The 17,889-nt window shown below is 35.1% G+C and overlaps 2 protein-coding genes across 2 annotated transcripts; both read left to right on the top strand.

The window, feature by feature from the left end:
* The first annotated feature begins 733 nt into the window (after nt 1–733).
* On the top strand, nt 734–1,974 carry LOC117108409. Its single transcript, XM_033250423.1, has 2 exons — nt 734–1,189; nt 1,312–1,974. Exons 1-2 carry the CDS (start codon nt 734–736, stop codon nt 1,972–1,974), a joined length of 1,119 nt encoding a protein of 372 aa, XP_033106314.1.
* A 77-nt stretch (nt 1,975–2,051) lies between these two features.
* LOC117108408 lies at nt 2,052–2,983 on the top strand. Its single transcript, XM_033250422.1, has 3 exons — nt 2,052–2,328; nt 2,425–2,574; nt 2,694–2,983. The coding sequence occupies exons 1-3, from the start codon at nt 2,052–2,054 to the stop codon at nt 2,981–2,983; spliced, it is 717 nt and encodes a 238-aa protein (XP_033106313.1).
* Nucleotides 2,984–17,889: the final 14,906 nt, after the last annotated feature.

Below are 17,889 nucleotides of genomic sequence, written 5' to 3'. Positions count from 1 at the left end.
CTGTACCTTTTTTATTAACTCCACTTTTGGAGTTAAATTGACTCCTTAAAATTAACAGTGTATATGGGGCCTAGGCCTATTAGCAGAGTATGTGTTTTCAAAGTCAAATTACTTGCTGATGAAAATCAACATAACGAATCCTAGGCCTACGTATGTTTACTAACATTACCATCACAGTCCAGGCCTAGCTAGGCCTAGGCTAGGTCTGCCTAGCTAGGAGACAACTACTATCCAAACTCAACTCATACCCAAAAAAAAAAAAAGCTGCGTTATGGAAAAAGGAACGAAGAAACAGGAAACCAGGCGTGATGGACTCACTAGTGTATCTGACGATACCAGTATGAACGGTGGCGGTGAAAGCCGAAAGGAAGCCGTCGACAGGATGGTGGGAGTTTTGAATGCCAAGACTAAAACCAGAGAAGGATTCTGGAATGTAAGAACTTTTTATGAGGTGGGGAAATTAGCACAAGTCACTTCAGAGATACGCCGCTACAATCTACTGGGAATAAGTGAATGCCGGTGGACGGGATCTTGAAATCTTAAAACAAGCACTGGTGAAACTGTACTCTATTCAGGGAGAGATGATGGCCATCATTCAGAGGGGCCATTATTCTAAAGAAGGGGGTGGATAAAAGTCTGCTGGAGTGGAAGCCCGTCAACAGTACTGATAAAAATCCGACTCAAAGGAAAAAAAATCAATACGACGATCATCCAATGTTATGCCCCCTATTTTATGAGCAACTCCAATCTGAGCTACTTTAATAGTCCTGCACTTGACATGAAGATTGTGATGGGAGATTTAAATGCGAATGTTTGCAGCGACAACTTAGGTTTTGAAAAGGCAATGGGAAAACACGGCTGTGGATCTATGAATGAGAATGGGAAAAGACTCATGGAATTCTGCTCATCAAACGATCTGATTGTAGGAGGAACCATCTTTCCACACAAAGACATACACAAGAAAACATGGTATTCACCAAATGGAAGAGATAGAAACCAAATAGATCACTTGATGGTAAATGGAACCTGGAGGAGGTCTTTACAAGATGTCAGGGTAATGAGGGGTGCTGATGCTGCCAGTGGTCATCATCTTGTGATGGCAATTATCAAAGTAAACTTGAGGAGAACTGGCAAAAAGAAGAACATGCTACAACCACGGTTCAATGTTGAACGACTTAGAGAACAGAAAGTAAGTAACTCATTTGCAATAGAACTCAGGAACCGGTACCAAACCCTTGTTGATCTTGATGACACAGACCTAGATGAAAGTGAGATCAATACTGAATGGAAAAATGTCTGGGGGCTAAACAGAAGGAAAGGAAGTTTTGGATAACTGAAGAAACATGGCAGGCAATTGATAGACGGAAAGAGGTAAAGAAACAAGTCGTTACAGCAAGATCGGACAGGTTAAAAGAGAAATACAAAACCAAATATCAAGAGGCAAACAAGGGAGTACAGAAGAAGGCAAGGGCTAACCAGAGGGCATTTATAGACAATCTAGCCAATCAAGCTGAAGAGTCAGCTAAGAAGGGTGAACAAGGGAAGGTGTTTCAGCTCACTAAACTCATTAGTGGCAAGTACAGAGGGAATGCCAGTGCACCAATTGAAGATATACAAGGGAAGCTTCTGACTACCGAAGCTGAACCAGACGTTCGTTGGGCAGAACATTTCAATGAGATCCTTAACAGACCTCCACCAACAACACAAGCTGATATACAGGAAGCAGAAGCTGATTTGGAAATCAATCTTGAACCACCTACAAGACAAGAAATTTTAGCAGCAATCAAGTCACTAAAGACTGGAAAGGCTCCAGGTCTAGACAATTTGAATGCAGAGTTATTCAAAGAAGATCCGGACTTGGCAGCTCAACTTCTTCTGCCTCTATTCTCACTCATATGGGAAGGGAAGAAGGTTCCTGACGACTGGTCAGAGGGAATAATTGTGAAAATTCAATTCCAGAGAAGGGATCTCTAAGGAATTGCAGCAACTGGCGGGGCATTACATTGCTGTCTATACCGAGCAAGATCTTGGCAAAAATCATCATCCAAAGAATGACAGATGCCATTGATAAACAATTAAGACCAAATCAAGCTGGCTTCCGGAAGGGAATGGGATGTATTGATCAGATATTTGCCATAAGAAACATCATTGAACAGTGTACTGAATGGCAACGAAAACTATATGTTAACTTTATTGACTTTGAAAAGGATTTCGACAGTATTCATAGAGACAGTCTTTGGGATATCTTCCGAAAATATGGAATTCCACAAGAATTGGTGCTTATCATTAAAAGTGTTTTTGATAATTACACATGCAGGGTTGGACACGGTGAATACAAATTTAAAGTAAATACAGGGGTTATACAAGGATGTGTGATGTCGGCAATTCTGTTTAACATTACCATTGATTGGGTTATGTGTTAAGCAACAGCTAAACAGAAAAAAGGCATCAGATGGACTCTTTTCTCAACACTTGAAGATTTATACTTTGCTGTTGACCTAGCTCTATTTTCTCATTGTCACGACCATCTACAAGAGAAAACGACTCAGCTCAATGAGGTCGCCAAACATATAGGTATGAAGATAAACAAGAAAAAGACACAAGTTTTATGTATCTCAATGTCCCTCAACACACCTATTCAACTGGATGGAGAATATCTGCCAAGTACTGTACTGATGAATTTGTTTACTTAGGAAGCAAAGTCACAAGCGATGAGGGAGCTGGGAAAGTCATTAAGAACAGACTCAACAAAGCCAGAAATGCTTTCAGCATGTTGAACAATGTGTGGAAGTCTCAGCAATACAGCATCAAGACCAAGCTGAAATTATACCAAAGCTGCGTTCTCTCTACACTATTATATGGTTCAGAGTGCTGGCGGATGACAAAGGTAAACATACATAAACCCTCTGTTTTTCATACAAAGAGCCTTAGAAGGATACATCGTATTTCTGGCCAAACACCATATCCAACGAGGAGCTATTAGATCGATGCAGAATGGATAACATGGAAACTATTCTACTGAGGAAACGATGGAGATGGATTGGCCATATACTTCGAAAAGAATCAGGTGACATCACATGCACAGCTTTATTCTGGACTCCAGAAGGAAAGAGGAAGAGAGGAAGGCCGAAGAATACCCGGAGACGGACTGCGGAGACAGAACTGAGGAGTCTGGGGCACACATGGGGTACCATACAACAGTTGGCCCAGAACAGATCTGAGTGGAAGGACTTCGTTGCTGCCCTACATGCCAGAGGCATAACAGGCAGTAAGCAAGTAAGTTTCGGGCCACTTAGGTACTTACAATGCCATGTCTGATGTAACTGCTGATGCTGTTCTTTCAGTTTATGAGTCGTTTGTTACCCGTTCCCTTAGTGTTGCTTCCCCAATTAAGAAAAAAAATGATCAAAACACATAAAAAAGCTAGGTGGTATAACCAGGACATTCAACTAGCTAGATGTAAACGACAACAGCCTGCTCGCCGATTTATTAAAAATAGGTGTGATAGAACTGGGAACAGCTAAAAACATGTTTGTTCTATTATTGTTGAGTCAAAACAGAGGTACTTCAATGATGTTCTATTGAATTGTACTGCTAAGACTGCCTTTTCTACTTTGAATTTACTGTTGAACAGCAACAAAAAGGCAGCATGTTATCCAGTGCATGATGATCCAGATCGGCTTGCTAATGACTTTGCTGACTTTTTCTGCAAAAAAAGTACTTGACATTCGCAAATATATAGATGAGGCTGATATTCATATTTTCTGCAAGATTCGTCTGTCAATGTTTCTTCATCTGTCTTTCAACAATTTTCAATTGTAACACAGGATGAGATCCTGGGTATTATTCGTTCTTGTTCTCAATCAAGCTGTAGTATTGATGTCATGCCTGTGTGACTGTTGAAACAACATACTGTAGTAATACTTCCTATTCCTACAGACCTAGTTAATGTATCTCTTTCTTTGGGTGTTTTTCCGAAAAGATTAAAGCATGTCAGACCAATCTGTAAAAATCATAACATTGATAAAGAACAGCTTAGGAATTACAGGCCTGTTTCAAATATCTTCTTTTGTTCTAAACTCATTGAACGTGTTGCTGTTATCAACTTTCCGTCTATTTAGATGACTTTGATCTCTGTGAAAATGTCCAATCTGCATATAGAAAATACCATACCACTGACTGATTTGACTCAATGTTAATGGATCTCTCATAAAGGCCTCTAAAAATGCTCGTCACTTGGCTTTTACATTTGACTCCACACGGGATTTAAGTTCTCAGGTGAGTAAGGTATGTAGTAGTGTACGTTACCTTTTACGTAACTTGTGGAGGATTCAAGGATTATTTTGTTAATCAAGATACTTGTCATGCAGCAGTTAGAATTGACTATTGTAAATCACTCTATGGTGGTCTCTTCAAGAAAGACATTGATAGACTGCAGAAATTGCAAAACTCTGCTGCTCGCTTAGTCTTTCATGTGATCCTCGCACACACTCTACTCCTCTCATCAATGAACTTCATTTTCTGCGAGTTAATAATCGAATTATTTTCAAAATTATTCTCACTGTTCACAAATGTATAATATGGTTTTTCTCCTAACTATTTATATGGTTTTCTCGACCAACGTATCCCTACACGTACAACACGTTTCTCTTCATCTGTACATTTCATTATACCACGTTACAACAAGAGAATTGGAGGTTTTTCATTTTCTTGTTATGCTTCTAAGCTTTGGAATAATCTTCCAACTGCACTCAAGACTTACTTGTTTGCCTAAGTCTCTTTTTGCTGCTTTTTCCTTTTGTGTTTTTATTGTTGTAATCTGTTTATTTGTCTTTGTTGTTTGTGTGACTGTACTATTGTGATGCTTGGGGTTCCTGAATAATGACTGATTTTATGCCTACCATTGTTTTCCTGAATTATTGAGGCTTGGCTTGCGCTTCATAACCGCAAGGGAAAGGCGCAATATAAATACCCAATACCAGTACCAGTACCAGTAACATCCGGCATAGCACCTGGACTCTTGCTGGCTAAAATCAGGGTTTTGGACCTTATGGAGTCTGGGAATATTAATTGACATTTTTTTCCATAGCCACATGCTAGTAAAAAGAAGTTGTTGAAAATAGAGTAGGGAAGCATTAGCTTTTTGCAATAAAAAAGGAGATACCCTAATGCAACAATATCAGTCAGATCAAAATGAATCAAGACAATAATTTCAAAAACGTTGTAGCTTAGCTACAAAGTAAGGAATAATTTATTTAATTTTATAAGTACAACAAAGCGGAGAGGTAATATCTGTAAAAATGATTCACGATGAACATAAATAGGTATAGACAAACATTCAAATTCAAAAACCACAGATACACAAGGCACTAATTTAGAGTCAGGCCATAAAGTTTAATAGTTCAGGTATGATTTCAATTAAAAGATGTGGGTTTGATACCTGAATAATTATTGCATAGCTAAATGGAAAAAAAAGATTAGCCTTTATCTAGAGATTAATATCTTAGGTTTTCAAACTTATGATTACATAAGCAGTTCTTGACTGATACATTTTTATTTTATATTGTTATGGAATGAATCATATAGTGGGCTACGAATAATGTTGTATTCATGATTTTGAACATTTTCACGCTTTCCCCGTTAAAATTGGCCAAGTACTTACGAAGATATTATATTAAGCATTGTTTTTGGTAAGGTTTAGTCAGCTATTCAATATAATACCTTACACCCCCTCTGCTGATAGCCATTTAAGCAGTGGCGTAACAGGTTGCGAGTGGCCCTGGTTTCAAGAGTAGAGTCGGGGCCCTTCGCGCATACAAATTGACTGTCAACTAAGATGTGTACCAGATGTCCTTCCGATTTTTATAATATTTTGACAATAAATCTTTGGATTTTTTATTTTTAATTTTCATATTTTTCTCAGAGGGCATCTTTGAATAGCCGGCTATTAGTTGGACTACCATAATAACAAGCAGTTCTACTTCTTATTACCAAACGAAACAGCACATTGGCGATATCTATTGAATTTATTTATTTAAAAAAAATTATCTTGTACTGTATATTAGTTTTATTTACTTTTTACTTAAGCTGAATAAAATGAAATGGGTCACACCATTTCATAGATTATGTATAACTGATCATGTTAAACACTTACAAGACAAACAATTTTAATAATCGTTCACTCAAACAAATGAACTAGTAAAATTTTAAAATTCAAATCAGATTATTAAATCAGTTGTAAACAAATATACACACGATCTCAAACGTCTGTAAGATGAAACGAATAAACAAAAATTCAAACAATATTCATCCAAATCTTTAGCGATTATTTTAGTAATATAGAAACAGACATTTCAAATGCAAAACTCAAATTGTATTCACACATGGAATTTACGACACTTGTAACTGGCGATATCTGGCATGCTTATATAAAAATAGAAATCTTAATGTTCATAATTTCGATTAGCCTGGGTTCCCTATAGGCCTACTTGGAACCTTGCTCACCGCTAGCTGCTACACAGATTTAGGCCTTTAGGGTAGAATATTGTTAAAAAGGTAGGCCTCTGTAAGTAAGAACTTAAAAATAGGCCAAGCCTCTACTAGTCTAGGCTAGGCCTACTTACACTGACTCCAGGCGAGTCCTGAGCCATCCTACTGGATCAGTTAAAGTTTTATTGTATTTGTATGGTATGCCATACTGTAACTGTGACTCAGTTTCGTGGCTCCAAAAATATGAACATTTGATTGGTTGAAATTGTTTATTTCGGTCCGCCCATTTATCCAAATACGGAATATAAGATTACGTCATTCTTTTGGCATCCTGGTGCCTGATTTCAGTGTTTTACAAGTCGCTTATTCCGTCTCTAAATTAACTTTCTCGTTTGTGGCGCTGTCCAGAATGAGAAAAATAATTTAAAAAATAAGAGACTTGTGGCAAGTCTAAATTTCGATACTAGGCTATAAACTTAGACTTGCATCACGCTATATCGCGAAATCTCTATGTTCCATTATAAATAAATTATTAATGAAAGGTATGGTTCTAAACGATTGGAAAGTCTCAATGACTACACCCATATACAAAGATAGAGTTCTAACAATTATACACCAATCTCATTGGTATGCTACATAGCCAAACTTGGAAGTCAACGAACAAATTATTACATAATTTAATGAAAATTACCTTAAATGTACCAATATGCTTTTAGGAAGTATCACTCAATTGTTATTGATTTCATCGTTTAATACATCTTCTTATGGATGCTGGGGCGGATGCAGGATTTGGCGATTGGGATATAAACAATACAATACAATACAGCAATTATTTTTCTTGATGCAATTTACGGGGGGGGGGGTGTGATCGCACCGTCTGCACCCCACTGGATCCCCAGGGATGCTATACACGAGTACATACTTTGTTTAGCTTATTGGTTTATTACTCAACGATACGATTTTCGTGATAGTGGTGAAAGGCCGAGACGTGAACGCTCCTTTTTCGGCCCCCTGGCTGGAAGGAAGCATATAGTGAAATGTCACCCCAAAATTAATCGAGTCTTGCTTTATTTTTGTTATTCATAAAATATTATATTTAAACATTGATATTTCCTGGGACTTAGAGTATGTTTGCGGATGATGTTGCTGTTTATGTTTCAGGAACAAAAGTTGATGGATTAAATACAAAATTACAAATATTTTTGAAAATGTTGGTATAAATGGTATGTCGGAAATAATTTGAAAATATGTGCAGTTAAAAACTATATACTCGTTTTACGCTACGCAGTAAAAGCATAGCCTCCCCGTGGTTCAATTTTGACCAACAAAATGGTTTAATATTTTGAATTCTGAAAATGTAAAAACATTGTGAATTTGTTTAGGATGAGTAGCCTATTATGATGCTCCCTTAGTCTCTTCTGGGGTGTCGGACAGCCGACAGAATGAAGAAGAACATGGGTAAAAACAATAGCCTCCCCGGAGCTTCGCTCCTTCGGGGAGGCTAAAAAAACAATGCTAATTAGAAACCATATATATTTTCATCTGATGTACTGAATATTTCATGTCGGCTGAAAACGTATTGAACAAGCAAAACATATAAGATATTTGGGTTTAGAAATAGTGTACTCAAACTTAACATAGGATTATCACGTAAGACATATAGGTCCTACGTCTGTAAGCTTCAAGATTCAGAACACTGGCCAAAACATTGCACCAATCTCTGCTTACTATATAAGCACACTCGAACCATGTATCGATTATGCAATTTCGGTTTGGGGAAACACATCCGAGAAAAATGTATTTTAAAAAGACTGCAAAAACGAGCAGCAAGAATTACATAAACAACATTTTGATTTCAAAACAAAATTTAATGACAAGAAAGATCGACGTTTCGGGTCCAACATGGAACCATTCTCAAGATCAAGTAAATTGAAAAAACAAAAAACAAAAATACCGGTAAACATGAATCATTATCACCGTAAAAATTAAACAAATAATAATAATAATAACAATAATAATAATAATAATAATAATAATAATAATAATAATAATAATAATAATAATAATAATAAAGAAAAATAAATGTAACAAATGCGGCAAAAAATTAAAACAATAGAATATTAATAATCATCATTACAACTACAATAATACCACAAAAAATATTATTACCCTTGTTATTATTCTTAATAATAATAGTAATAATAACAAACAACAACACCACCAACACCAACAACAATAATTTCAATGCAAATGAATGTTGAGAGATGCCGACAATAATTAACAACAAAAAATTAAAAGTGAAGTAATTTTCACTGTTCTCTGATTCTTTACAGTTTTATTTCACTGTTCTCACTTTTATTTTATTACATTCTCCTATCAACAGAAATTAATTCAAGGTTTGTTATTGGCCAGAAAAACATAGAGATTGCATTTTAAAATTCAAATATCACAAAACATTTTATGATAATAAGTAAATACTACTGTAGATATCACAAAAGAAAAAAAGTAATTTAAGAAATTTCCAATAAATATTTGATAATAATATAATAATGGTATTAATAATGGTAATAATTAAGTAATAATTTTGTTGAATAAAAGTAATTCAAGAAACTCCCAATAAAAAATATGGTCACAATGGTATACTGTATTTAAACTTTAAAAACAGTAAGTAATTACACTATAGTATTATATGTATATGTTGGGCTATTCCACGCCAAAGTGGAATTGTATGCAGATAATTTTTTCACCTAAATATTTATCCAAACATATCGAGTGATCAGATTATAAACTTTTTTGGGGTATAATATTGTTTTCTTTTAATAAAATGGGTTTATTTATAAGTATTAGGCCTACAATTTAAATAAAAAAAAAGTTATATTCATGAATGATTTTTAAGTCATTTTATATCTATCTGATATGGACTTTCAGAAATAACAACCATATATTATAAATCCCTTCATGTATTTTTTGATTAAAAGTTTTTGAGAAATTACTATTAATTATTAAGCCAAACAAAAAAAGTTGAATAAGTTACCAAGGCCTTTATGTTATATGGCCAGACAAACAGAATTTTGACAAGCTGAAGCATGACCCAGTAGGCACACAACGTTAATTCAACGTTGAATCAACGTTGAAATATAGTTGAAACGTTGAAATCATGTTGGCAACATAATTATACTCAAAATATGTTGTGTATTTACCCAAGTCCCGGTTGATAATTTAACGTTAATTTAACGTTGAATTAATGTTGAAATTTGGTTGAAAATTTAACACTTACAATACCAACATGTATTCAACATCTTTTAAACGTCAAGCTAAAATATAGTTTGCATTTCAATGTAGAATCAACGTTTAAAATGTGTTACGTTTTTCAACCAAAAACCTATTGTTTATTCAACATTTTATCTACGTTAAATGAACGTTGAAAATATGTTGAGATTTGAATGTTACAGTAACTACGTAAGTTCAACATCTTTTCAACGTCAGGTTAAAATATAATTTGCATTTCAATTTCGAATCAACGTTGAAAATGTGTTACGTTTTTCAACCAAAAACCTATTGTTTATTCAACATTTTTTCTACGTTAAATAAACATTGAAAATATGTTGAGATTTTAATGTTACAGTAACTACGTAAGTCCAACATCATTTCAACGTCAGGTTAAAATATAGTTTGCATTTTAATTTCAAATCAGCGTTGAAAATGTGTTACGTTTTTCAACCAAAAACCTATTGTTTATTCAACATTTTTTCTACGTTAAATAAACGTTGAATATATGTTGAGATTTTAATGTTACAGTAACTACGTAAGTTCAACATCTTTTCAACGTCAAGTTAAAATATAGTTTGCATTTCAATGTAGAATCAACGTTGAAAATGTGTTACGTTTTTCAACCAAACTCCTATTGTTTATCGAACGTTTTTTCAACGTTAAATACACGTTGCAAATATGTTGAAATTTTAAAGTTACAGTATGAACATAAGTTCAATGTTTTTTCAATGTGAAGTGAAAATATAGTTTTTTATACAACTTTATTTCAACATTAAATTCACTTTGAAATCTGGTTACAATGTTTATTCAACATTTTTCCCATGTTAACTCTAAACATATTTTTTTATTTCAATGTAGAATCAACATTGAAAATGTGTTGTGTATTTTTACAATGTATCCATTACTTACTCAACGTTATTTCAACAATAAATAAACGTTGAAAATGGTTTAGATATTGGAATTACATTAACAACATTAGTTCAACATCTTTTTAATGTAATGTTAAAATATAGTTTGTATTTTAACATATACTCAACGTTTAAACTATGTTGTTTTTCTGCCAAAAACCTATAGTTTATTCAAAGTATTTTCTACGTTAAATAAACGTTGAAACTATGTTGAGATTTTAATGTTACAGTAACAACGTAAGTTCAAGATTTTCACAACATCAAGTTAAATTATAGTTTGCATTTCAATGTAGAATCAACGTTGAAAATGTGTTATATTTTTCAACCAAAGACCTATTGTTTATTTAACGTTTTCTCAACGTTAAATAAATGTTTAAAATATATAGTTTTTTTACTCAACTTTATTTTAACATTGAATTCACTTTGATATTTGGTTGACATTTTAACATAACAATTGCAATGTTTATTCAACATTTTTCCAACGCTGAATTTAAGTATAGGCCTAACCTTTATTTGAATGTTAAGAATGGTTGTCCATAAAAATCAAAGATTTGATGGGAGACGTCAAAAAATGGATTTCTCTCAAATTTTTACCATGAATAGATACTTGGGTGAAAAGCATATCTATGATATTTTGTTTAATTTTTTAGCCTTCGTTGTCATGGCAACGACCTATTATCAAAAATGTACAGTTTTTGTCAATTTTGGACATTTTCAGAAGTGTAAAAACACTGACTTTCAGACCTTATTCACCTACATAAAATTCAGGCCCCCAACTAGAAAAATGAAAAATATCGGATAATAATACGTTTATTAGTACTAATTGTATGCTATGTTTGTGATTTCAGAATAAACAAACAGTAGTTATAAAATAGTAGAATGGTCACAGAGTTAGTGAAGTAAGTCTAAAACGTATTCATGAAATCATTCAAAATCGTGTACAAAATAGTTGAACAAACTTTAAAGTATGTTCCGAAAGTATTTGTAGTGCATCGTACTGTGGTACAAAGCTTACGTAATTGTATACCTAACAGGAAACAGTGAAATTACAATTTCACTGTTCCCTGCCTAAATGAAGGAAATAGCATTGAATTAATTCAAAGTATACTAAACTATTTTATGACCTGTTGGAAAAGATTTGGAAATAGCCTTGAATTAATTTAAAGAATACGAAACTGTTTCATGACCTCTTAAAAAAGATTTGGAAAGCCCTCTGGCAGTGAAGCGGACCAGAAATGATTTAATTGCGGTTGAGTATGTTAATAAACTAGTTGTGGTTCCTTAGTGACGCACATACCACTACCAGCTGGTTAGACCATGTTGTCTCTACGCAAAATGCTCATAAGTGCATACATGATTTCAATATACTATATGATATTTTAGGCTCAGATCATTTCCCTTTATCTTTTACTTACAAGAGTTCTGTGATTTATGACGTAAAAAAAATTATCTGAAAAAGGTTCTTAATAATCATATTCATACGGTTAGGTGGGACAATGTCTGTAAAGAAGATATCGATAGATACCATAATATCACTGATACACTGTTAAAAAATGTTAACTAATGTTAACTGTACAGAGGCTGTTTATTGTACTGACAACCTATGTAACTGTGCCTCACATCTTCAAGATATAACTAATCTTTATAATGATATAATTAGTGCTTTACAGACCGCTTCAAACATGTGTTTTAAATCGTCGAAGAATGTCAAAGGTTTTCACTGTTTTCCAGGATGGAATGATTATGTGGCTGAGCATCATGCTATAGCTAGAGATGCTTTCCTTATGTGGAGACAAAATGGAAAGCCTAGATTTGGGCAGTTATTCCTTGCCATGAAAAATTCTCGTGCTAAGTTTAAATTAGCTTTGCGCCAATGTAAGCGCAATGAGGATATGTTAAGATCAGACGCTATGGCTTCATCTTTAGGTAACAATGATTACAACAACTTTTGGAAAAATGTTAACAATGTTAATTCATCTAAAACTCCTCTGTCCTGCACCATTGATGGTCTACTGTGCGAATAAGACTCATAAGAGCTAATTCGCACGGTACCTTGCGAATTGTCGAAAAAAATTTATTCGCACGGTAGTATGTTGTAGATAGAAATACTGTATGATAATTTATTTCACGGCATACCGTATGAGTTGGGAACAGCACAGACAGTCGATCCGATAACCCTAACTGAAGTACAATAGGCCCTAGCTTAGCATTGTGTCTGCAGACCTTTTACTCTTTTCTTAAGCTATTCTTGAGAAATTTCCATGAAAAAAGCCTTTGTGGAGTATGTACTGGTGGTATTATAGTCCCCTAGGCCTAGTAGTGATATTGATTTTTGTTCCATTCAAAAATATTAAATGGGGAAACAAAAGAAAATTAATTACTTAGCACCAACATTGATGGGAATTGGAACAGAGGAGGATGAGAGCAGGGAGGTGTTACATCTCCCTGATGAGAGGATGCCAAAATAATGCAAATTACTCGATTTTATGTGCAGTTTTAATAGTTTTTTAATTTCGTGGGCTGCAGCCGTGCTGCACTTAGCCCACCTGTAAACTCGTACATCTCTAAAAGTCTTTCTCTTAATCCCTCTCTACCATAATAAATCCTAGATTTACCAAAATCACCAAATATATGAACTATATACTGTACTGGAAAATAAGATTTATATTGATGTACATTCTTCATTTTGTACTTTTTCCAATGTGTGGAAGTGTTTTCGAAATGCCACTGGATAAATTGATTGTAGGCCTAATTATATACACAAACCACATAGCGCTCAGAGACCATGGGAGCTGTGATAATTGTCGAAAGATTGTTGTATATACAGTCAGTACTCTACAACAAGGTTATTTTCGTCCTGAAATTTCTTTAATGAAATCAACAAATGAATTGTACATAGTCACTAAATGCCTGACCGACCTTCATTGACATCAGGTTTTCATGGCTGCTTTTGTGATTGTGTACACTGCCAGAAGCCAAACAAAGAAGAAAGCTTTTATTGGCGCAGTTAGACGTCATGAAACGTCAAATGGTGATTGGCTAGGTCTACCGTGCGAATAAGACTCATAAGAGCTTATTCACACGGTAGACCGTGCGAATAACCATTTCCATATTGTAAACTCAGTGTCTTTTGTTAGTTTGTAGGATTAAACATTGACATTGACTCAACATTGAACATTTGACATTGAATTAACATTGAACATACTACATTGAATCGACGTTGAAATTATCGTTGTTGAAAACTTTCATTCACAACCAAAATTCAACGTTGATTCAACATTGATCATTTGACGTTATTATAACGTTAAATAATTGATGTTGAAACAGCTTTAGACATTTTACGTTGAATCAACATTGAAATTTACGTTGATGAAAATTTTCATATTCAACCAAAACTCAACACTGATTCAACATTCATCATTTGACGTTGTTTTAACGTTATTCTTTTTTTTTTATAGAGTGCACTTGCGAACAGGGGCCACACCGGTTGCGAAAAACACACCCGATGGGCCAATCAATGGTTCGCTGCAACCGAAAGTAAAAACTGAAAAGTTTATTTTGGAAAGTTTAGTTTTTTGCTTGTTTGATTTTTTATTTATTTATTTATTTTTAATATATTTTAATTTTTATCTGAAATGTGAGGTTTGAGGTACTGTAAGTGTTTGTGTGCTCTGTACTTGAAATTCTGAATTGCCGCTATAGCAATATTCCCCACTACACTGTCTGGAAGAGAGTTCCAAACCGGGACTGAAGAATGGATGAAGCTTCTATCAAGCGTTCTAGTTTTAGAGTTTGGCAGACGAAGGGCATGACTTGGCATTGCTGTGCTTTTACGCGTAGAACGACGTATTTCGAATGGAGGAGGAAGTAGGACTTGCAAACCTGCTGGACATTTGGGTGTGTGCATTTTGTAGAGAACTGTCAAGGCTGCCACTATCCGTCGGTGCTGTAGACTATCAATAGCATACCTGTCTCTGGCGGTGTTTTCATCAATATCAATGATTTTAAGGGCCTTCTTCTGGATGTTATCAAGTTGACGCAGATTAGTAGGCGAGGAATTTATCCAGCATAGACATGCGTATTCCAGTACACTACGAATTTGTGCTTTATAAACAGATGCTCTGCCCTCGGTATCAAGTTTGGAGGCAACTTTCCGTAGTGCACCTAGCCTTTGTCCAGCTTTTCTTGCTACTGAAGATAAATGTTTGGTCCACAGTAGTTTATCATCAAATGTAACACCGAGAATATCCAATTTTTCTTCTAATTTTATCCTATTTCTGCCAAGGTACAGGTCAACAGTAGATGGTATTTTCTTTCTGGAAATGACCATGGCTTTACATTTAGATGGTTCAAATGTCACCCTCCATTCGTTTGCCCAGGAATACATTCTAGAAGGGCTCTGTTTATGCTTGCAGTTATAGCATCTCTTCCGACTGCAGAACGTATAGGGGTGTAGAGTGTGGCATCATCTGCGTATAAGTAAATCTCATTTTTGCAGAAATTTACTAGGTCGTCAATGAAGATGGAGAAAAGGAGCGGTCCGAGTAGTGAGCCTTGAGGCACTGAAGAGTTGATATTCATTAAGTCGGATGATTGTCCTGAAAGCACAACATTAATAGACTGATTCGCTAGATAGCTCTGTAACCAGGTGAGTAACCCACCAGTTAACCCTTTGATTGAAGTTAGCCCACAGTCCATTATGCCATACTTTATCGAAGGCACCTTTGATGTCTATTGTGATTACACATATTTCGTGGCCACTGTCTAGGGCTGTGTTCCATTTCTGGGATAAGATGGTTAGGAGGTCAGATGTGCTATGACCTGGTCTGAAACCAAATTGTCTGCATGATATAAGTTTGTTGCCAATCAAATAGTTTTGAAGCTGAGTGTGCACAGCGGCTTCCATTACTTTACTCATAGTGCTGAGGAGAGATATTGGACGATACTTTGATGGGTCTGACTTGGAGTCGCGTTGGTGAATTGGTGTTACTGAAGCAGTTTTCCATTGATCAGGAAATGTACTGCATGAAAAACTAATCTTGAAACATTTGCTAAGAGGACCAGCAAGTTCAGAACAAAGAACTTTTAGCACTCTATTGGGAACCTTATCAGGTCCGGAGGCCTTGTCTGATTTCAATGACGCCATTATTTCCATAATGTTAGCTGGCTTGAAGTCGATGCTCTCAATGGTACATGTAGTTTCGGGATTATGTATAAGTGGAGCAGGGTCTGCGTCAAGGAGAGTACATTTCTCAGAAAAAGTCCGACAGAACAGAGTTGCCTTTTCCTGTGATGTAGTATATACAATGTCACGATGTTCAATGACAGGAATATCAGCACGACCCGATCTGCCAGACATCGAGTTAACAACTCTCCACCATTTCCTACTGCTTAAATTTCTGTTAGAAAGTTCAGTTTTAAGATTGGCAGCATACTTAATTTTAGCCATTTTTTCAGCGTGGATGTAGTATTTTCTTGCCCTTTCATATTTCTCTTTCTTGTAAGGTGTTTTGTCTTTCTTCATTTGCCGATATAATCGGCGCTTTCTTTTTGCGGTATTTCGGCAATTACTATCGAACCATGCTTTGTCACCAGTCTTTTCTCGAGCAGATGCCCATCTCGAATTGAAGCCCCCTCTTCACAATTTGCAAAAATAGCCTCAAAATAAAGCCCACCTCGAAAATATCCCATGGGCTTCTTTTCAAGATAGGCTCATGGGCTTCTTTTCGATATATTACGACTGTTTGTTCCAACGTTGGAAAATTAGCGTTGAAAGAACCTTAGACATTTTACGTTGAATCAAAGTTGAGTTTTACGTTGATGAAAACTTTCATATACAACAACAATTAAACATAGATTCAATGTTTGCATATAACGTTGAATCAACGTTATTTCAACCAAGTTGTGCCCACTGGGGAGTTACTGTAGCATGGGTTACCTCATTTTCGGCAAGTCATTGTCAAATTATGATTGAAAGGTATTTTCTGTTCCAGAATTATAAACATTAACATACAGTAGTTACATCTGATGCTTTAAAGAAAAATGAATAATGATTTTTTTTAAAAGAATACTGGCTTTTGTATTAGCCTTTTAAAGTCCATCTAAAATGACATGTTCTAGTTACTTTTAAAATGTCATAAAACAATAAAGAATTATATAATAACCATATCGTTGGCTTTCCTTTTATTTTTAGATAACTCGTTTTTCTGGAAAACGAGTTTTAAATCACTTATTTTTTTATGAATTCTGTATTGCTAAGCCCCGCCTTATGAATATGACCCGCATTTGACCTTTACCGGATATTACATACACTCGGTACAACATAACACAGGATGTTCGCGGGATCTCGACTCTTGGCAACACAAACATATTAGATAGTAGGATTCACGGGTTTACGATATTCTCAGTTAAGGCCTAGGGTATCATACGCTGGAAATTCGGAGACTAATTATTAAGTAAACATTAAAAACATAGTAGCAACCCTCGAAATTAGCGTCGGCAATGCATCACGTTATGACCACAACGTAAGAGCTAGGATGCGAGTAGGCCTAGGCCCTATTCTCTGCATCCACCCATACCACCGAGCCCGTACTCGCTACATACAACAAACGAGTTTGAATAAAACATTAAAACCATTTTGTTTTGACTTACTTTATTCATGATGATTAATATCTTACACAAAATACACGTATATTACTGTATATTTTATTATGACAGCCGAGGTTGTTTACTTTTTGCTAGAATACGTTGTAGTAAGGTCGATCACGTGTTTTCTACAAGTTGAACGTCGTCTTTTCTACAGTATCCTACAATATATATATATATATATATATATATATATATATATATATATATACACGCATAATGCTATATTATGACGGACGAGGTTCATGTTTACTTCTTGCTTCAAAGCATATCGTTCGTAGGGCAGATCACTTTTTCTCTACAACGTGGTCTTTCTTCAGATGTTCTTCGCCGACGCACGATCAGGGCCGGCTTGACCCGATTTAATAGTCGGGTAGGAACAGGGGGTTCCCATGTACCCCCAGGATATATTTTTTTAACTAACATTTTTGTAATCCTGAAAATGTCTCATTAAAGAATTTTGATGTTCCCATCGAAAAAAAATGTCCCATGGGGTTGTTTGCTGGCCATTTTGGCGGCCATCTTGGATTTTCAACGAAAATAATTAATTTTTATAATTCATTGACTAAAAATCATA

This window comes from Anneissia japonica, unplaced genomic scaffold, assembly GCF_011630105.1.
Source record: "Anneissia japonica isolate Jap-2015-1 unplaced genomic scaffold, ASM1163010v1 scaffold1776_len382430_cov169, whole genome shotgun sequence".
Taxonomy (NCBI): Eukaryota; Metazoa; Echinodermata; class Crinoidea; order Comatulida; family Comatulidae; genus Anneissia; species Anneissia japonica.
This window is presented reverse-complemented; position numbering and strand designations above follow the sequence as displayed.